We start from the raw sequence: 22,700 nt of genomic DNA, 5'->3' as shown, positions 1-22,700 counted from the left end.
AATTTGGAAAGGATTTTTGTAGACACTAGTTGAATGACTATATGTTATTAGAAATTTTAAAAAATATGTATTAGAAGAAAAAAAATATAATCAACGTAAAGGTCATAGGTGAGCCCTTTAGCCCTATGCTCTCTTAGCATATGTTTGATTTGGGGACTATATAGGGATGGGATGAAACCATCCCTGATTTTAGGGATGAAATTATCCCCACTTGCTTGTTTGGTTTGTAGGATGGGGTGATCATAGTTTTTTGTTTGGTAGAAGGGATGAGGCAGGGATGGGATGAATTACGTTTGGAGCCACGTTAGCACGACGTTTATTCCCGGCGAGTAGAGAGAACCCGAAGATTGCAGCTCGTGGAGGATAGCAGTGGAGACTGGCGGCGACCTGCAAGTGGAGGAGTGGCGGTGGCCGACGAGAAGAGGGGCTCACAACTCGCAGAGGAAGGAGGGGCGGCAAATAGCGGGCGGCTGAAGGAGGAGCAGTGCGGGAGCGACCGGCAGCGCGTGTGGACGGAGGAGTGGTGCGCGGGTGAGCGAGCAGGCATAAGGAGGAGCTTCGCGAGCGGGTGGAGAGAGGCGCAGCCGGTGACTCGGCGAGCGGGTGAACGAGTAGGTGGAAGGAGGCAGTGTAGACTGACAGGCAAGCGGACGACTGTCTCGAGCGGCATCGACTAGCGTTGAGGTAGATGAATGGCCTGAGTGGGCTAGCGGACTACATGCGCGAAGGAGCAGCAGTAACTGGTGGCCAGGCGGCGGAGGAGGGACGGGTGGCCCATGGCGGTGGCAGGAGTAGCGAAGCCTCGCTGAGATGCTAACGCAATTCGCTCCGTCGAAGTGGGTTCGATTGGTTCAGCCGATTTTGGCGGACTAATTGGATTTGGATCTAAGAGGTATATTCCCATCTGGGTTCATCCCACTCCATACATCCCTCCAACCTTAAAAATAGGACCAACGCATCCTAACCCGACCCATCCCACAAACCAAACACATCCTTATTTTTGGATGTTTAACAGAGGGAGTTGGTGGTGGGATGGTAGTAGATTCACTGTGTATCATCCCCACTACTTTTATTTTTTTTTAAAAAAGTAATGACTATTAGATGTTTGAAGCATAACTTTTTTTAATCATGTTATTTTTTTAAAACGCCTACAGTGCCTTGTTGATCAAGTTATATATCAAACCATGTTATGCAATCTATAGTAACTTATTTTTTTGATAAATTTTGCTACGGGACATTATGACTTTACAGTTTTAACTTCAAGACACGATAAAAGTCAATCTTTTGGGAAATACACTCTCGAAATGTGAATATTTGTTGTTGGACACCACACTTATAAAATATACATTTTCGGTTGAATCAGAGAGATACGGTGTGAGAGGTCAGAAATACCCTCTAGCCCCACATGTCAGTCCCCCATCTAATTTAAATCGATCTAGGCCATACAATTTAATGTTCAATCATCCATTTATTTTCACTTTCTGAGCCATGTTTAAGTCAAATTTACTTTGTTTATTTATGATGTTTAATTAAGAGTCAATTTCAGCAAACACATCTCACTAGTTCTCCATTGCATGCCATTCTATCTTCAACCAAGAAACTTGAGTTGCAACATATGTGCATCAACATCCAATTATTCTCTTCAGTTCATCATTAGACTTCCACCAATTGATTCATATTGCCACAAACAACTAACACACAATGTAACCATATGTTGCCGTCCTCTCCGGCGATCAGGCCACCGTCGTCGTCGCCGCCGGCGATGTCGGCATCGCCGGTGGTGGATCATCAGGTGGACTGTCCCCTCCACAATCTTTAGTGCACATGCATCTATATGTAAATGGTTTGCAGTAGCCGCCGGTGTATCCCTCGTTGGTGCAGCAGGCGATGCAGTTGGAGGTATGGAAGCACATCCCTTTGAAGGTTTGGCTATGATCATGGCATATCTTGGCAGCTGCCTCACCACCTGCTCATCATAAATCATGAAACAAATCAATCAATACTTGATTAGGAATAGTACAAGGTAATTAGTACTTATGTATGATCTGATAATCGATGATGATGCTCAGCAGTATCACTGCCTGCTTAGTCACTGTAGAATTAATAGTTTGTTGTCATGCTAATTGTGAATTGGCAGTGATAATGGCAAGGCATTATTGTGTAGCAGATAGTGAACTCACCAAGGGTGAGGAAGAGAACGATTAACACAGTGGCTACAACCTTGGCCTCCATGAGTTGAATTGGATGTGTTGGATGAGGAGAAGAGGAAGGGTGGATGGCTATTTGTAGTGTGGAAGTATGGCATGTTTTATAAATGTCTGTGTATTTAATGCTATGGACACTAGATGATATTGAGAATTGAAGATAGCCTAAAGGGTGTTGTTTAGTCATTTAATTGTCACCCTGCATCTAAGATGGATATGCATGCTTTAATTTTGAATACTTGGAAGTGGCAAATATTTAATGCACATATCTCATGCATGCACCCAAGAAAAATATAAATGCGGATATAATTTATTTGATATGGTATATATATATATATATATATATATATATATATATATATATATATATATTTTGTTTTGGGAGATCATATCACATTTATTTCTTATGGTAAATATGATGGAACTACAATTTGCCAATGGAGATCAAAATATGCTTGGCATTTTTGCATTTGATAATTTAACATGGTGATACTGTGTAGAAGATATCCACCTAAAATAATATTCTTTACCGTGCCTTGATGCTCCAGAAATCAAAACCAAAGTTTGGACATAATTTGTAGACATGTTTCAAACAGACGTGCTAGTTGCTTGGTTAACATCCATATCAAAGTACCAACACCTATAACCGCTTAAAGGTGCTGGTACTTTCCATATCTACAGAACCAACACCTATAATCGTTTAAAGGTGTTGGTTATTTTTCGTGTGTTTTCAGCCCGTGAAGGTGGGAAAAAATTTATAGGGGTCAGTTTTAGTACTTGTGGTACCTATAGTGCCAATTTCCATGTGTCTTTATGTAGTAGTGAGTCATGTTCACCAATCGAGCACCATAATTTAGTAACTTCTAATGATACTTCAAATATAAATTGAACGCACTCGAGATTATCGGAAGCACCTACTTGTGCATGTACTCTCTCCCAAAATTAAATTTCCTCAAAAATTTGAGCAATTGTGTTAAGTTTAGAATTTGAACTCGAGTGAGTAGTTTCATCACAAGAGATAATTCAGCTCACAACTTGCAACAATATTTTGTAACTTTTAGGATTAAAGGTATTAATTACTTGAAAGTTTGCAAATTGTCTGAAAACTTTACTCGAACCTAAAGGCAGCATTTTTTTTTCATTTCACATGAGAATAAGGATTATTTATATCAGTGCCATTTTTTTTCAAAGGAGATTGTCATGTTTGTCATACATAAGTAAAAGCCTAATAGGATTTGTTTATATATATCTTGAAACTTTCGTGAACCAATTCATATATATACATCACCAAATATCTTAGCACCGTCAAACCATGCAAGTTACACGTAGGCACATATGGCTACTAACTACTACTAAGCAAAGCTAGCAATAAAGATAATGGATTGCACCAAGTATTCAATCACTCAAACCCCATTAATCATTGTTTGAATTCCATTGTCTTATTAATCATCTTAGGTTGTTTTTTTACGGAGGGAGTAGTGTAGAATTGAGCATGTTTAATTAATTAATTTATTTTTTTAAGCTGAAAACGGCATGAGCTCTGCCGATTATATTAGGAGTAAAACAAAGGAAAGCATAGAGTTTGTCCTCCCCAGAGGGAGGTTTATTACAAGAGATTACATAGGTAGCTTATGGAGGTTTAAAAGCGAATTCTCTAAAATCCATGTCTTCAACAATTAGATTTGCTACTTGATATGGGTTTAACGTCGTACTATTGAAAATTCTTGCATTCCTTTGCAGCCAGATGTGGCACCAAGATGTGAGCAGCAAACTTAGGTTTCTCTTTTTCGTAGTTTTGTCTCCAACAGCCTGCAAATGCTGGACCCAGGTGGCTAGGTTATTTGGAGGGGGCTGCAAATCTGGTGCTCTCATCTCCACCACTCTTGTCCAGACCAATCTCGTGAAGAGGCAATCTCTGAAGAGGTGATCAGCATCTTCGAACGCCTGCCTGCACAAAGAACAAATTAAATCCAATCGCATGGCCAATGCCTGATAAGGAGATTTTCAGCTGTGAGGGTTTTCTGGTGGAGAATTAACCATCCAAGGAAAATCTGTTTAGGCTGAGCTGTTGATTTCCAAATGGCGTCAAATTCAGGCTTTGAGCAGGAACCCAGGAATTGTGCATTATAAGCACTTTTGTGGTGAAGATACCGGCTTCAGTTCTGGTCCAGGTGATCACATCGGGGATGTTTTTATGTCGAATAAAAGTTAAAGTTCTTTACATGAATTCTCACCTTGAAAAAGAGACATGCAAGCACACATTAGCATCAACTATGTTCTTTCCAATCCGTTATTCGACTTCCATCCATACTGCCACAAACGACTAACACTGTAACACACAATCTAATCAAAGAAACCACATTGCCGGCCATCCTCTCCGGCCCCGATCAGGCCCTCGCCGGCGGCGGATCATCCGGCGGGCTGTCCCCTCCACACGCATCGACGTCTGAAGGTTGTGCAGTGGCCGCCGGTGTAGCCCTCGTTGGTGCAGCTGGTGTTGCAGTTGGAGGTCCGGAAGCACATCCCTTTGAACGTTTGGCTACGATCATGGCACATCTTGGCAGCAGCCACCTCACCACCTATACTCATCACAAATAACAAATATAAATCAATTGACGATGATGCTTAATCGGTGGAAGTAGCAGTATACAACATATGAGGTTGCCGATGATTATGAGAATTTTATAGCTATACTTAATAATTAGCAGTATCATTGTCTGTTTAGTCACACCAATTTTAATCTGTAGTTTGCAGCCATGTTGGTTATGTATCGGCAATGATAAAGGTGTTGTATACTTCCGCCGTCCCAACAAAACTTAATCTAGACGGGGATGTGATCTTTCCTAACGCAACGAATCTGGATAGATGTGTCCATATTCGTTGTACAGGAAAGGTCACGTTCCCGTCTAGATCGAGTATTTTTTTTGATGGAGAGAGTAGTAGATAGTGAACTCACCAAGGGTGAGGAGGAGCAAGACTAACACAGTGGTTGCAACCTTTGCCTCCATGAGCTGAATTGGATGTGTTGGATGAGGAGGAGAAGGATGGATGGCTATTTGTATTGTAGAGGTATAGCATGTTTGATAAATGTGAGTGCACCCAAGTGATGTTGCATTAGTTATTAATGGCCACCCTGCATCCAAGATGGATATGCATACCTTAATTTTGGATACTTGCAGAAATGGCAAAATTTAATTCACACAACTCATGCAGCCCTGAAAACATAAATGTGGATATATTTTATTTGATATGGCATATCATGTTTTGGGAGATTTTTTACCCTTCGTTGTTTGTTATTTTTTCCTATAGTCTGGAAAAAGCCAACAAAATGAGTAAATTGCACTAGTGGTACTTAAACTTGTAACGAAGTTTCACTTAGGTCCACGAACTTGCAAAACGCGCATTGAGATCTCTAAACTTGGTTTAATGTATCATCCCGGTCCAAATCCTCATTTGACTGCGGTCTTGGCTACGTGGCATGCTACGTGGACGATGACATGGATTTTTTTATTTTTTTCTCCCTTCTTCCTTCTTTTCTCTCTTCTTATCCTTTTTTTTCTCCACTTTGCCTCCTTCCTCTCCCTTCTGCCGCATTTTTCTTCACCCGAGGTGAGGAAGGAGAGAAAAGATGGGGAGAAAAAAAGGGGAAAAGAAAATTTAGCCATGTCATCGTCCACGTGGCATGCCACATAGGCAAGACCATGATCAAACTAGGCTTTGGACCGGAATGATACACTAAACCAAGTTTAAGGATCTTGATGCGCGTTTTGCAAGTTCGTGGACCTAAGTGAAACTTCGTTACAAGTTTAAGAACCGCTAGTGTAATTTACTCCAACAAAAAAATAGTTGTAAAAGCTTATCAAAACTGCGAGCCGCATGTACAAATGGGGGCACAATTGATGAATAAAAATAGTGTCAAATGTGCAAGCAAGTAAAAGTATGGATTTCTTTTCGTTAAAGTTTTAACACCGTTAACATGTCCATCCAAAGTAAGGGTAAAACTTAGCTTCGTTTTAAAAAAAAACAGGAGCAAAATTGAAAACTAAAAAATAGGATAAAATCAATATTGGAAATCAAATTAGGGGTAACAACAAAATTGCCCAAAAATAATATGCTTTAACTTGCCTTGATGCTCTACGAATTTGGATGTGATTTTTGTAGGAATGTTTTAAAATAAACGTGCTAGTTTCTTGGTTAAGGTTTTCCTATGTCCAAGAAATCTTTAACAATTGAGCATCATAATTAGCAACTTGTCACGGTACTTCGATCCGTTTCATGTATAGTCCACACGTCTACATAAGATTATTGTTGAACACACCTTTCTGTGTGTATGTAGTAATTCCTGAGATTAAATCCTCCAAAATACGAGCATCGTTGCAAGCTAAGAATTTGAACCACCGCAAGAAATAGCTCAGTTCACAAGTTGTGATGGTATACTTTGTGACTTGTAGGTTTAAATTAAAGGAACTTTAAAGCTTGCAGGTTTTGTCTAAAATTGATTGAAAACCTCACACGAACATAAAGGTATATTTTATTTTGTTGATTTAACATGAGAATAGGATATTTATATATCACTGTCATTTTGTCATGGAAAGTAAAAGGAGAAATATGGATTGTTCGTATATATCTTGAATTTTTCTGTGTTTCAATTCATATACATCAACAGGCACGCCTCATGCATATAGATTTTCTCATTGCATGAAAAATTCAGTTTAATTATTTTCTCTCTTTTTTGAATTTTTTCAGTTTAATTCTTTGCTTGTAGCTAGTCATCGTCGCCCAATAGTCAGGGTGACTCACAGCTAATTGCTAGTTTTTCAGGGTGTTCAATAGTTGTGTTTTTTTTCCCACGGTAAAAACCACAAACTTTGGGTATCGTATTTGAAATTTTTCCTTTAGTTTTTGCATTGGATTATCATCAATGAAAACATCCAGTTTAATTCATCTTAGCACCATCACACCATGCGTGTTACACATTTTTTAGAAAATGGGATAAACCGAGCCTCTACATCCAATCGGATGTACACAGCCAAATGTGTGTTACACGTGGACACATAGCTACTTGCAAGTAGAAACATGACAGTGGATTGCACCAGGTATTCAATCACTCAATCTCATTAACCATTATTTGAATTCCATTATCTTAATTATCTTCGACCGATCGAAAATTAAATTGAACATGAATCAGAATAGCCACCACACACCACACACAACACAGCCTCTCTTCAGTCCTCATTCGATCGTCGTCGTCACCCCCGGCGCCCGTGGCGGCGGACGCCGCCGCCCGCTCTTCGGCGCCGGCAGCAACGGCAGCGGCGGCGGCGCGTCGTCGCACTCCTTGGTGCACATGCACTTGCGGTCTATGACGCCGCCGCAGTAGCCGCCGGTGTAGTCCTCGGAGATGCAGCTGGAGATGCAGTTGCTGTTACTGAGGCACATCCCCTTGAAGGTTTGGCTGGGATCATGGCATATCTTGGCCTCACCACCTGATAATACATAAATTAATCAAAATTCAGAAGACAAGTACTCAACAAATTAAACATGATTAGGTTAGTAAATGTCTTTGTTTAATACTCTGTTTCATATTATAAGTCATTTGACTTTTTTCTTAGTCAAAGTTCTTTAATTTTGACCAAATTTATAGAAAAAAAAACTAGTAACATCTATAATATCAGATTACTTTCATTAAAACTAACATTTAAATTTTGATAATTGTTTGTTTTGTATTGAAAATGTTATTATATTTTTCTACAAACTTAATCAATTTTTAAAGAAGTTTAACTAAGAAAAAAGTCAAATAACTTATAATATGAAATGGAGGAAATAGTTGATCAGACTCACCAAAGGTCAGAAGGAGCAGGAACAGGGCTGTTGCTGCAACCTTGGCCTTCATGGCAGATGAGATGAACTGAACTGAACTGACTTTTGCTGGTTGATGGAGTAGAGATGGGTGGAGATGGTTAATTTATACAGTGCAGAGTTGAGCATGTTTAATTAATTTGTATGTAGAATAAGGATTGTTTGCATTAATTGCCACCTTGAAAAATAATCAGATATGGATACCTTGTTTTTGGATGCTTCTTAATTCAACACATATTAATGCCCACATCTTGTTCCTAGGCATTATAAAAATAAACGTGCATATATTTTATTTGACATGTCATGTATATCTTGTTTATTGGAGGTTGCAGTATACTACTCCTAGTATTTAGTACTAGCATTTTTAATATAATTTGTGCAGCCATTTCATACAATTTTGGTTAAAGTTTCTCCAATTCCTAGGGTACCAAGACTTAATTGTGTCCCGGTTATAAAATAAGTAATGTTAATGGTCAACAATATAGCCATTGGTAAAGAGAAGGCCAAACCATTCATCAACACATTAATCATGTTGTTGTTAAAAAAAGTAACATATCCTCGCGAAAACAAAAGTTGATATATCGATTGAAAGAAAAAACTGTCACATTAAGATTCTGGAAATTTTTACAAGCGTGATCCCATATATACATCTACCCAGTGCTTCTGAACTTTGCCGCGACACAGGTGCAATGTTACTGAAATTGTGCTCATGATAACCGTAATTGAGTAAAAAAAAGCATCAAAACTCACTAGTAAACTAGTAACACCCAATCTTTCAACCACGGTGATGGTGTTCTTTGCATTTCCCCTTTCATTTTTTTCATTCAACTGAAAAACTTAACTCACACCATGCTTCAACACTAATTATTCTTTCCATTCCATCCCTGTTATCTTGATCAGCCCGTATTTTTTTGGAATAATTGATCAGCTCGTATTGCCATCAAGTATGCATAGTTATATCTCCTTCTGCCGGTGTCTTCAGTGACCAATCGACCATCAGGATCTCACCGGCGATGATCCATCGTCCCCAGCTCCGTCGCACTCCTCGGTGCACATGCAATGGCGGGGGAAGACGCTGGGGCAGTGGACGCAGGTGAAGTTCCCTGAGGCCAGTACTCATTGCAGCGATCGTCATGGATGCAGATGCCTTTGAAGGTTTGGGTACAGTATTCACATTTCTTGGCCTCACTAGAAGCACCTGCTCACATCAACAAGTCAGTATCATCAGGCTATATATCAGGTTAAGATTCAGGTGGTATGAAGCTACCATTGTAACCAGTTCGGTGTCTGATTAGTGCTACTAACTAGTAAAGATTTCTGCTTTACATTTTGTCAGTGAGGAACTCACCAAAGGCCAGGAGGAGCAGGACCATGGCTGTGGCTCCAATTTTGGCCTCCATGGCAGAATCAACAGTGACCTGAAATGAACTGAATTTTGTTGGGTGAGGGTCCAGATGGCTCTTTATACAGTGTGTGCTTGATGGCATGTTTGTATATGTGTATGCTAGTCTGCATCAGTGTGTTGCACTAATTGGTAGTATCTCAGGGAAAGTACAAAATGCAGACATCCTGGTTCAGTCACTCTGAAAGAATAATAAATGCTCATACATTTTTATTTTGATATCAGAGAAAGCATATGTTTTTTTTTTGTTTTTCAGTCCTAGAATTGAATAAGTATTGCAATAGTTTCTGATTGACAAAGTTACCTGAAATGTGAGGCGCAATCATCCTGAGAAAAAAAAAACATATAATCCTCACTGATCAGTTTGAGCAATCTGATTCTCGGAGCTCAAACCACCAAAAGCATTTCTTCTGCCGAAGTTGCACACTGCTGATTTTCCAAGCTGCTTTATTTACATATCCATTACTTCTCAACACTTGATTTACCAAAACTCAGCTATCAACAATCACCAGTTTATTCCCATTTATGGTGGTGTTCATCATATACGCATATACGAAAAGTGATCGCTCTGTTTCTTTTAAATGATGGAAATATTTTACATCCCCTAGCACTGCCGTAAGGTGCACAATCAATAAGTTTTTAGTAGTATTTGCTCTATTGGAAGCGACTCTGCAATGGAAGATGGTCAGCATGCATCATCTGGGCATTTGGGCATTTCACGCACACGCAATCCCTAAGTCCCAAAGTAAAGATCTCGCAGAATCCGATCAGGTAGCCATTGGCAACACACTGATTAGCACAGGCTTGAGGACTTTCGCAGGTTGTGTCCGGGGCAGGAAACGTTGGACAAGGGGCAGGGGCATTAGCTGCATCTGTTCAAACAAACAAACAAACAAAAAATTACGTGATCAAGGCAGAGAAGCATACGGAGAAATTTATCCTAAATATTTATAATCATCAGCAAAGAGGAGCATATATCTGCAATTACCGCAAGACACGGTGAGGAGTGGATAAATTAAGATAGACGAAAAAATGGAGGTAACCTTGCAAACCATGCCGAAACCTATATGCCGGTTGCTATAAGATTTAGAAAGAATCTTAGGGTAGGTTGGCATGACAATTTATAGGACGAGTAAGGTGAAACATTTATCGGAAAATAAGGCGTGGAGGAGTTTATTGTTGAAGTTGGAAAGAAGTTATGGTTTGGCATCAACTAAGGGAGAACCAACCAGAAGGGGAAAAAAGAAGGGAAACTGTTTCGTTTCTCTTTTAGAAATGGAAACAAGGCATGGAATTGTTTAAAAATGGCATCGAAGAGAAAGGTTTATATATGCTGAACCAAATTTAGAGGCGCGCATTCATCTCATCGGATGCGCATTTTTGGCTACTATTTTTGGTTTGCATGAAGGAATTTGCTTGTGTAGAGTGCGTATATATAGGAGGCCAAAGAGCACCAACCACCAAGGACATTTCTATTTTCTGTAAACCAGAGAGGATATCAGCAAATGGATATCTTTTTACAGCAGATGGAGATAAATACAAGAGATCTCCCCCAGAGTCGGCTCTCCCCAGGGGCGGCTCGGGAGGCGACCCGGCCGCCCCTCTTCCCCCCACCCCACCCCCCTTCTCCGCCTCGCTGTCGCCGGAGCGGCTGCCGGCGAGGCCGCGTGGCCGCAAGGACGGCGGCGGCGGGGCGCTCCTCGTCTCCTCGCGCTCGGACGGCCTGGGGAGCCGCCCAGGGATGGGCTGGTGACGGGGTCGGCGGCGGCGGCGGCGGGGTCGACGACGGCGGTGGGGACGACGACGGCGGCGGGGACGGGCGACGGTGGCGGCTGAGGTGAGTGCGCCGGGTGGTGTTGTGGGTGGCGACGGCATTGGGACGGCGGCGGCGCGCCCGGATCCGGCGGCGGCCTGCGGTGGCGTGAGCACGCAGGCACCCCGCGGCGGCCACTGGCGTCCTCCAGCGCCCCTCTAGGCGTCGGCCGGCGTTGGTGGTGAGGGGGACGGCCGGATCTGGCTCCCTTGCCCAGATCCGGCGCGTCCTCGAGTGGGGATGGGGTGGTTTGGCATCCGGCTGTCGTGCAGGTGGTGTGCATATTGCAGGTACCCTCGGTGTGCAGGTGACATTTGGTGGCTCCCGTCATGGATGCTATGGTTGATGGGTGCTTCAAGGCGAAAGTCTTGCTCCGCTCTCGGTGCTAGCAACGGCGACGCCCTTGGGTGCCGTTCACCTTCTTGAAGGCGTTGCTACTGGAGCCCTCGTTCAACTCCACTTCAAGAGTTTTCTCCGGGTGAAAACCTAGATTCGTTAGGATCGGACGATGTCGTCGTTCTGTCGGCGTGACCTTCTTGAAGGCTTCGTTCTAGGAGTTTATCTCTTGTTGGACAGCTGTACTTAGGTTCAGTTTGTCAATGTCGAGGTTTTTGCCGGTTTTCCTTTAATTAACCGTGGTGTTGTAAGGTTTTTGGGTCCGGTTTTCCCTTATAAACTGGATCAACTCTCTCTTCTTCTATAGTGAATTGCAGGAGCTCCCTGCCTATCCCCTCGAAAAAAAAAAGATAAATACAAGAGACTAATTAAGTTCATTCATTGAAGCAGAGAGGTTCAATGAAAAGCAGCTACAATTTACAAGAGTTTGTCTCGTTTCAATTCATCTTTGCATGCAATGTTTATTTCTACATATATTTGTTTCTCTCAAGCACAAAGAATCAATGATATATTCTCAGTGGCAAAACCAACCGAAAATGTCACAAACTCATCCCAGCATGCTTAGCAAAAATAAGTTTTACTCCTACTTAGCAACAACAACAGCAACAAAAAGATTACGACAAGTTAGTAGAGTAGCTCACTTCATCAGGGGTAAATATGCATTTGCTGATTTCATCTACCCATCAATGGATTCCTCGTGTGCCACGCAAGCCATCGTCGCCGCGCGAACTAGGAGAGAGAAGGATGCGGCGCCGCGCGGAGGGAGGGAGGGTAAGGGTTTGGAGGAGGCCTCGGCGGCCGGCGGGGCGCCGAATCCGGAGGAGGAGAGTAGGGTGGCGGCGGCGGATCTCGCCGGGGATGTCGTCGGCCGGCGAGGCGGCGCGGCGGCGATGAATCGAGGGGGAAGAAAGAGCGATCGGATAATCTTGATCCAACGGCTAGGGATCTTCCTCAGAGATCTAACGGGTGAAATTCTAGAGAACTTTTCACAGTGGCCCTCCTATTTTAGATCGTCAGCAATTTTACGAATAACACCTTGCTCCTCAAACAATTTTCTGCTGGCATGCAAAGTGAGCGTAACTCGATTGGTTAGATTACTTATAATGAAACCAACCCATCCGGCTTCAAAATCCTAAATTTAACATGGGTGCTCGCATTTACAGGTAATTATTTTTTTCAAATCCTGGATTTGACATGGGTGCTCGTATTTATGGCTTATAATTCTTTCAGTGGTAGGTGACGTACCTATCGACAGCGAGGCATCTATGGTGACTTCGTTAATCTGTAGAAATGTCGGTCCAATCTTCTGAAGGTGCTCATAGGAATAGGATATGTGCGTTCTTTTCAAATCCTAATTTAACATAGGTGCTCGTATTCACGGTTAATTATTCTTTTAGTGGTCGGTAATGTACCTATCGATAGCGAGGCGTCCGTGATGACTTCGTCAATCTCAAGAAACATTAGTCCAGTCTTCCGAAGGTGCTCATAGGGATAGAGTGTGCGTATATGCGTTCCTTTCAAATCTTAGATTTAACATGGGTGCTCGTATATACGGCTAATTAATCTTTTAGTGGTAGGTGACGTACCTATCAGCAATGATAGGGGTGAAAACGGAGCGGATTCGGACGGATAGTAGCTATACCATATCCTAAACCATCTCTTTTAAGCGGATGCGGAGCGGGTGCGGATGACGTGTGGATGCGGAGCGGATTATTTCGTACGTCGGATTCGGTGTGGAGTCGGTGCGGACTCGGTTCGGAAACGGACAAAAAGTTGTCGGATGTCAAGTTTGTATTCAATCCATACAACAAGAGGGCGGCAATACAATTAGCCGCAATATGATGGCCAAACAACATATGAACATGATCTCAGCTCTCTATGAAAAACCAACCAAAACACATCAATAATATAATTTTGCTTAATATAACATATCCATCAAAAACATAATATAAGTGTTCAGTTCAGCAGTTCACTGCGTTGCTTAAAATTTTAAAATATAGTGTTCAGTTCAGTAGTTCACTCATCAGTACGACAGGCATGAGGCAATGAGGCATACAACAATATAGGCATACAGCATCCAACCACACAACGCAGTAGCACACTGCATACGGCACACACCACACTAGTTCCATACAGCACATTGTTTACAGCACACAGCACACAACACACTGTCGGTGGACTAGAAGGAGGAGTGGCGACGGTGGCGCTAGCAGGCTGCAACGGTGGCGCGGCGCACCTATGGTGCCATGCGGCGGCGCGTGTGGGAGCAGGAGAAGGGACCGAGAGAAGAGTCACATAGAGAGAGAGATTTAGGGGAGGATTGGATTAGGTTACACTAGATAGGCTAGATGGGCCGTCCGATGTAAAATGGGCTAAATAGAGTTGTTGTATAGCCTGAAAGGTGCGGATTATCCGCCAAACAGTACATCGGATAATCCGATTAAAATATCGGATAATCCGCATCCGTCAGACATCGTTGATACCATATCCGTATCCGCATCCGCATGATAAAATCCGCATCCACATCCGCATCCGGCCGGATATCTAAAGATCCTTACCATATCCTCACATCGGACGGATTCGGAGCGGATCGGATCGGATCGGATAATATCCGCTCTGTTTTCACCCCTAAGCAACGAGACGTCCGTAGTGACTTCGTCAATCTCAAAAAATATTGGTCTAGTGTTCCGAAAGTATACTCATATGAGAAGGCTGTGTGTACGTACGTTCATAGGGTAACTATACACGTGTTATGGGTGTCTGCTTTAATTTTATAGCGTGTCTCTAAGAAAATTTTCTCCTGGCGTCGCTTGGCGTTAGTTCTGGAACTTTTTCATAATAGCCCCTGTCATAAACCTGTATATTCCTATCAAGCCCCTCTACGTCACATTCGAATGAACTCTGCTTGATTCTTAATTTCTTATTTGATTATTAAACCGAAACTCGATTCAATTCAAACAAGCCGCCCATCGAATCAATCATCAGCTAATTAATTGCGCGCCATCATCTTCCTCGTCGACTGCACCGGCGAGTAGCAGCCGCGGGTGCAGGTGCAGACGTGGTAGCCAGGGTTGGCGACCTCGGTGAAGCAGTACCCGTCGGTGTACCCCTCGCCCCTGCACGACTCCACGCAGCCGCCGCCGTCGATCTCGCAGTTGCCTCTGAACGTGCTGCTCTCGCCGACGGAGCACGCGCCGGCGGCGCCGCCGCCGGTGGCGAGGAGGAAGAAGACGAAGAATGCAGCTGCGATCTTGCTGCTCTAACTCCATGGATGATGAACTGTTCGACAACTAGAGGTTTTTTTTTTTTTTTGAAGGGGGTCAAGAAGTCCAGGAATGAATTAAGAGCAAATTAATCTAATTTTTGTGTAGAGAATTTTCTGTGATGGATGTAAATGGGATGGGGGCAGCGTTCATATATATATAGGAATTAATTTGCATCTGCAATGAATTAATGTGCATAGCTTGATTCCAACCGAATTTATGTGTAGAGAGAGATACACTTGCATTTATGTGCAAATCCATGCTGTTGCATTTATTTTTTTAAAAAAAATGGAGTAAATGAAATGATATCCTTGTTCTGATCTATTGAATTTGTATCGAGTTTTCCATCATATTTTTTTGGGGGGAAATTTTCATCTCATTTGCTCTTACTCACCATTCAAATGTTGCTAGTTTGGATGTACTCACTTACCATGCAAATGTTCATACTTGTTTATTATCTTCTGATCATTTTTCAGATAAGTTTTCGTGGATATTTTCTTTGTTGTTGAGAGGAGAACTTTTCGCATGGATTAAATGTAAGCTCAAACTATAGTGAAGAATTTTGAGGTGTTTTGTGGTAGTATAATTAATCTAGACCAGTTATTTATTTATTTTTTAATCTAGTGAATCATATGTACTCCCTCCGTCGTAGTATAGTTGTCATTCTAAATTGTTTAGGGTAGATTAAGGTTTAAAGAAAAAGACTATAGTGCTCCTTATTAAATAGGGTATGGTTATAGATGTGTCAGGATAGTTGAGGGTAGAATAAAAAAACTAAAATGAAGATGATTGATGAGACATGTAATACTCAAAAGTGACAATCTTAGCATGTAATACTCAAAAGTGACAATCTTAGAGAGAACTATTTTTGCACGGATGTAGTACATACAAATGGCACAACATAACTCATAAGCCAATTATGGGAATCATTTTTATTGGTGATAATACTGGCAATAGTCAATAGAATATTATCACTAAAGAGCACCGTAAAGATGAATTTCCTTGGTGTAAGAAGGAATGATAGTATATGCATGTATACCACCAACGTAACTGAAAGCCTGATGAGAAAAATTTTCAGTGAAAATCAGCCCATTTTCGTGGTGTTGCCGGCGTGGGCTGAGCAGCCGGAGCCGGGCACGGCCTGAGGCAGGTGCAGCCGGTGTCGCCACCGAAGCACTTGCCGGTGGCGTAGCCCTCGTTGATGCACCACGCGATGCAGGCGTCGCCGCCGGGGTCGCACAGCGGCAGCGGCGCATTCAGCTCGCCACAGTCCCTCTTGTGCTTTGCACCTGTCAAAACAAAAACAAACAAACAATTTTCTCGCCATCATTATGTAGCAAAGAATTGTTTTTTTTCTTTATTTCAATTACATGGCAGACACACACGTACATACACCATACACTAGTATACACACAACACCACCCTTACACACCCACGAATATGCCTCCTAACACGAAAAAGAAAGGGAAACCAACGGTATATTCCTATTCTCACTAACATTCGAGGGTATGTGCGTATGTTAACGACCAAATTTGGTAATATCAGCATCGGAAAGGAGATTAGATCAAGGTGGAGTCGAAGGCGGAGATTGATCCGAGAACAGAGCAAGAATCGGCTGAAGTCCAGATCGGCTACGATTAGGATCGGCTGGATCTGAGTCGGACTAGGTGAGTCGATGCGGCCGATTCTGACAGTATGATTTGGTGTATGATATTGGGTTGAATTGAGGTGCTTTAAGATGATTGCCGCACATAGATAGAGTACTGAGAAGGTAATTGTATCTATTAATTATGATGTTTTATGTAACTTCCTTAGAGATATGTTTAGGCAAAAGTCTGCCGCAAAGACTTATGGTATCTTAGAGTTTGTTAGAGATAGTGGTCGTATCCGGTATGGACATATCTTGTAATTCTCGGGTATAAATAGACCCCGAGCCCTATGTAATTTAAAAAAAGAACACATACGTTTAATACAATTTCGGCGCATCGCCACCTTTTTGCTTTAGTTTTGTTTCGACGAGTTCTTGCTTTCGGGTTGAGCTGCATCGGTTTCGATCTTCAACAAGAGGTAAAACTTGTTATGACGACTTACGTTCTCGAGATTAGTGCTTCCATCTTTATGACACTCTAATCTTGTCTATATAATTCATCAAGTTATCATATATCCTACATAATCTTTGGCAATATCGTCATCTAACCTACAATCGGCTAACATCTGTTAATAGAAGGCAGCCGATTAGGTTAAATAGCGACGTTGTTCTAGATTATATAAGATATCTACCACTTTATGAAAACCCAGCGGCTTGATTGTCTAGATATTGTTCTTCTTTTCATACTTAATACTGCATCAGTTGAGTTTAATCTATTAAGTCGTACTTAGAATAACAATCTCTAGCCTGTCCTCTGGTTGCCGATTAGGGTAGTATCGGAGTTTCAGCCGATCTTATCTGATTTAACCATATTCGATCTATATGCTTCAATGACATGTTAAATCCGCCCTTTATGTCGGGATCTTACTGCATTTAAGTATATTAAGCTTTTGTTTGGTATATTATATTTGTTTTGATATCTTTATATAAAGTAGTATCGGAGTATTAGCCGATACATTCTAGAACTATCTGATCGGCTATGCTATAAACATATATAATCCTGTTATTAATATATATTTCGATCTAAGTGATTTATACTGTCTCGGCATGGTGACCGATCTATCCCAATCACTTGATTTAAGTATATATTAATATAAGAACTATATATCGTTAATATCTACAGCAGATCGAATAGATTTAGTTCCTTACTATCTATTTATAACCGCCGATCGATTCATATATGACATCGGCTCAAAGATAAATGATATGTCATCAGCACCTAGCCGATCGGCTATCATTTATAAATTTAACCACGAATTCTTTGTCTCTATTTCTTGTTGATTACAGGATCAAATCAACTGGCACGCTCATACATTCGAAGGCGAGCTTTGGACCTGCACTGGAGTTAAGCAGATCTCCCAGGCCTCATGTTTTCTGTCAACACGCTTTTGGCACGCCTGGTGGGACCAATTAGAAGTCAGCAAGCAATTCTTCCTCATGGCCGAGAAGCCACCGCTGTCGCCATCCTCGGCTAGCCCAAGCACTGTTAAAGAAAAGATCCAGAAGTTGGGGTTGACTGACGTCAATGAAGGAAACGTCGTGCCCATCGATCCAGAGAAATTCACACCTGAGCAGAAGAGGGATTTTGAAGCAATGTTGCAGCAAGCCCGGGATCAGTTCTTGAACTCATTCATGCAGACCCGCAAGGGAACATTGGTTCAGAAGTATAAAGTAAAGGTAGTTGCCGATGACCCTGGGACCAGTTCTTCCAAAGGTGAAGACGGGAAACAAGCTCCAGATGGCTCGGCTCGACTGAGTGACAAAGGGGCTACCGACGGTTCTCTAGGAAGTCAAGGTGACAACTCTCAAGGGGTCCATGGAGTTCAAGGCGATGGAGTGCATGGAGTTCAAGGTGATGGTGCTCAGGGGTTGCAAGGGAGAAATCTTAATCAGAATAGTGATGCGGCACAAGATTTTTTCAATAATTTCCAAGACCGGGTCGACTATGCTGTGCACCATGCTTTGATCAATTAGTCTAGGGTGTTAGTCAATACTTTATCAAACATGATGAAGTCAATAGCCGATGGATCAATAGCTGAGCATCAGGTTGCAGGCCCAGTTTATTTGCAAGGAGGTGTCTTTCCAAATTATCGGCCTTTGATCACTGATGCCCAACCATCTATTCAGGCAGTTCCCCCCATCGCACCATCAGCTCAGCCGACGGCGCCGGCATCGACTCCCTTACCTGCTCCGTCAGCATTGGCACCAGGCCAGCTGGTAAACCCTAGGTTGTTAATGAGAGAGCAGCCATAGCATAGTGGGCAGGTTGTGAATCGGCCAACGCAAGATCAGATTGCTGCCATGTTTCTGCCGCCTCAACCTGCTATTGATCCAATACAGCAGCAGCCGATTCAACAGACACTCCCGAGTCAGCAGGTTGTACAACCAATCCAGCAACAAGTTGTGCAACCAGTCCAGCAAACGCCACCAAGGCAACAGCCTCCGCGACCGATTCAGCAAACGCCGTTAAGACAGCAAATCGTTCAGCCGATTCAGTACCAAGGCTCAATGAGCGCATCGGCCGGTTTTGTGACGCCTGGTGGACAGCCTGTACAACAATTTTTAAATCAAGTCGTCCCAGAACACTTGGTTCACCACGTACAGCCGGATGGCATAGTAATGCCTCAAGCTGTTCCCGAGCATTTGGCACGTAAAATTCAGCCGAACCTTCATAATTACCAGGGGGGCAACTTGAATTATCAATATCATCCTCCTTCCCCGCAAGCCCAATATCAGTCAGGGGGACTGGCTCAACCTCAGTTTGCGTCTCAGTACGGTCAGTTCGAGCCCATGCAACAACAGTCACAGGGAGCAACTCAGCAACGACCGTGGGCCGATGTGATTGCTGATGTAATAAGGGAACAGTTTGGGCTTAAACCAAAAGAGACTGGAAGCTTGTATCGGCAGCCTTACCCTGAGTGGTTTGAGAGAGTTCCTCTCCCCAATCGGTTCAAAGTTCCGGACTTCTCCAAATTTTTGGGACAAGATGGTGTGTCAACTTATGAGCACATTAGCCGATTTTTAGCTCAGTGTGGTGAAGCATTGGCTGTGGACGCTCTGAGGGTTAGGTTGTTCCGGTTATCTTTGTCTGGATCGGCTTTTACTTGGTTTTCTTCTTTGCCGTATGGGTCGATCAATAGTTGGGCCGATTTGAAGAAGCAATTCCACAGCTATTTCTACAGTGGGGTTCATGAGATGAAGTTATCTGACTTGACGGCGATTAAGCAGCGGCATGATGAACCTGTGCACGAGTATATTCAGAGATTCAGGGAGATGAGGAACAAATGCTTCAGCTTGAGTTTAACTGACGCTCAGTTAGCCGATCTGGTCTTTCAAGGTATGATTGCACGATTAGGGAGAAATTCTCGTCTGAAGACTTTGATAGCTTGTCACATCTGATACAAAAGGTAACCTTGCATGAGCATAGGTCTGCGGAGGCTAGGAAAAGCTCTAAGAAGGTTAATCATGTTTGTCCTTACATGTATGGGTCGGATGACGATGAAGATGACTCTGAGATAGCTGCAGCCGAATGGGTGAGGAGTAAAAAGGTCATACCGTGCCAATGGGTAAAGAGTTCTGGAAAGGAAGAGAAGTATGATTTTGATACTACTAAAGCTGACAAGATTTTTGATCTGCTACTCCGAGAGAAGCAAATTCAACTCCCTGTTGGTCATACGATTCCATCGGATGAGGAATTAGGCAAAAAGAAATATTGCAAATGGCATAATTCTGGGTCCCATTCTACTAACAATTGCAAGGTGTTTAGACAACAGATTCAGGTGGCCATTGAGGGAGGCAAGATTAAGTTTGATGATTCCAAAAAGCCGATGAGGGTCGATGGTAATCCATTTCCCGTTAACATGGTACACACAGCTGGCCGAACAACTGATACGGGGCGCATGAGGGGTTATCAAGTAACTTCAGCTAGAATTATAAACAAATATCAAAGGAAATACGACAAGCAACAGGAAAGGCATCATGAAGAAGATAATGGTGGCTTTGATCCTCATTGGGGCTGTGAGTTCTTCAGGTTCTGTTGGAATGAAGGTATGAGGTTACCATCTATCGAGGATTGTCCTGGATGCCGTGATGTTGCAAGGGGTTCAAGCCAATTGTACGATGGAGGCAATTGGCCAAAACAAACAAGAGTACCTGTTCATCAGAGATTGGGCCCAGTAAACCAACGTGGTGATTCGGAAGATGACGAAAATAAGAAGACTCAATGGTGTCCTCCTGGTATTTTTACGAAGAATCAGAAAAGAAGGGTTCAAAGATTGAGGAGTAGGTAACGCTTCCAGGAGGTCGAGCAAGAAATTAATCATCGGCTGAAGAAAGCAAAACCGAGGCAGGAGTGGCGTGTTAAGAATCAGGCTCATGTAGCCGATGATGTTGCAGCTGATGAGGCAAAGAGGTTGGCAAAAGGAAAGAGTGTTGTGATGGCACCAGTTAACATGGTTTTTACCTTGCCAGCCGAATTCGGGATCGATCAAGCCGATGTCGACAAGGTGGAAGAGGAATCGGCTAAGTTGGTTCTGTCACCAGAACAGGCGGTGTTCGAGAAGCCTGAGGGGACAGAGAATCAGCATCTTAAACCATTGTATATAAATGGCTATGTCAATGGGAAGCCGATGTCTAAAATGATGGTTGATGGTGGGGCCGCGGTGAATTTGATGCCTTATGCTACGTTCAGGAAGTTGGGTAGAAATGCCGAGGATCTTATCAAGACAAATATGGTGCTCAAGGACTTTGGTGGCAATCCATCGGAAACCAAAGGTGTTCTAAATGTGGAGCTGACAGTCGACAGTAAGACTATTCCTACCACGTTTTTTGTCATCGATGGGAAGGGTTCTTACAGCTTGTTGCTTGGAAGGGATTGGATTCACGCCAATTATTGTATTCCTTCAACTATGCATCAATGCTTGATTCAGTGGCAAGGCAACAAAATAGAGATCGTACCAGCCGACAGGTCAGTTAATATTGCCAGTTCCAATTTAGCTCTTTGGGAGATGGATGGCCTTGATTGTTTATCTGGAAAAGTTTGGAATGGAGATTTTCTAAAAGTGTCTGATTCTGATATACAGCCAGTTGAAGATGGAGAACCCAAGCTATTATTTTGAGGGCGTCGTGGAGGGTTCAAGTGTCTACACTAAGGATACGGTAGATGATCTCGATGACAAGCAAGGTCAAGGTTTTATGTCAGCCGATGATTCGGAAGAAATAGATATAGGTCCAGGCGATCAGCCAAGGCCGACATTTATTAGTAAGAATTTGTCTCCAGAATTTAGAACCAAGCTGATAGAGCTCTTAAAAGAGTTTAGAGATTGCTTCGCTTGGGAGTATTATGAGATGCCTGGACTCAGCCGATCAATTGTAGAACATCGGCTACCTATCAAACCAGAGGTTAGGCCGCACCAGCAGCCTCCGAGGAGATGCAAAGCCGATATGCTTGAACCTGTCAAAGCTGAGATTAAGCGTTTATATGATGCTGGTTTTATTCATCCTTGCCGATATGCTGAGTGGGTTTCTAGCATAGTTCCTGTCATCAAGAAGAACGGCAAGGTGAGGGTATGCATTGATTTTAGAGATCTTAATAAAGCTACACTGAAAGATGAATATCCAATGCCAGTAGCCGATCAGCTGGTTGATGCCGCGTCAGGGAACAAAATTTTGAGTTTTATGGATGGAAACGCAGGGTATAATCAAATTTTTATGGCTGAAGAAGATATCCATAAGACAGCTTTTAGATGTCCTGGTGCAATCGGCTTATTTGAATGGGTTGTTATGACTTTCGGCTTGAAGAGTGCTGGAGCTACATATCAACGGGCCATGAATTATATTTATCATAATCTAATCGGCTGGCTGGTTGAGGTCTATATTGATGATGTGGTTGTTAAATTTAAGGGAATAAAAGATCACATAGCCGATTTAAGAAAAGTTTTCGAGAGGACCAGGAAATATGGCTTGAAGATGAATCCGACAAAGTATGCTTTTGGTTTATCGGCTGGCCAGTTCTTGGGATTTCTTGTCTATGAGAGGGGAATTGAGATAACTCAGAGAAGTATCAATGCGATTAAAAAGATTAAGCCCCCGGAAAACAAGATCGAATTGCAGGAGA

General features: G+C 42.6%; 2 protein-coding genes, 1 long non-coding RNA gene and 1 pseudogene across 3 annotated transcripts; all 4 read right to left on the bottom strand.

Moving 5' to 3' along the window:
- Positions 1-1,733: 1,733 nt before the first annotated feature.
- LOC127764517 (defensin-like protein 1) lies at positions 1,734-2,232 on the bottom strand. Its single transcript, XM_052289407.1, has 2 exons — positions 2,181-2,232; positions 1,734-1,966 (listed from the first exon to the last, which is right to left on the bottom strand). Exons 1-2 carry the CDS (start codon positions 2,230-2,232, stop codon positions 1,734-1,736), a joined length of 285 nt encoding a protein of 94 aa, XP_052145367.1.
- Positions 2,233-4,591: 2,359 nt separating this feature from the next.
- LOC127764518 (defensin D2-like) lies at positions 4,592-5,212 on the bottom strand (annotated as a pseudogene).
- A 2,224-nt stretch (positions 5,213-7,436) lies between these two features.
- Positions 7,437-8,118, bottom strand: LOC127761632 (defensin J1-2-like). The gene is made up of 2 exons (XM_052285957.1): positions 8,046-8,118; positions 7,437-7,690 (listed from the first exon to the last, which is right to left on the bottom strand). Exons 1-2 carry the CDS (start codon positions 8,095-8,097, stop codon positions 7,437-7,439), a joined length of 306 nt encoding a protein of 101 aa, XP_052141917.1. The 5' UTR covers positions 8,098-8,118.
- Positions 8,119-9,422: 1,304 nt separating this feature from the next.
- LOC127762035 (uncharacterized) lies at positions 9,423-10,732 on the bottom strand. The gene is made up of 3 exons (XR_008015351.1): positions 10,454-10,732; positions 9,770-10,337; positions 9,423-9,491 (listed from the first exon to the last, which is right to left on the bottom strand). It is a non-coding gene; the product is annotated as an uncharacterized LOC127762035 (long non-coding RNA).
- Between the last annotated feature and the right edge of the window lie 11,968 nt (positions 10,733-22,700).

The sequence above is a fragment of the Oryza glaberrima genome, chromosome 2 (genome assembly GCF_000147395.1).
Source record: "Oryza glaberrima chromosome 2, OglaRS2, whole genome shotgun sequence".
Classification (NCBI taxonomy): domain Eukaryota; kingdom Viridiplantae; phylum Streptophyta; class Magnoliopsida; order Poales; family Poaceae; genus Oryza; species Oryza glaberrima.
Note: the sequence above shows the minus strand (reverse complement) of the source record. Positions and strands in the feature narration are given on the sequence as shown.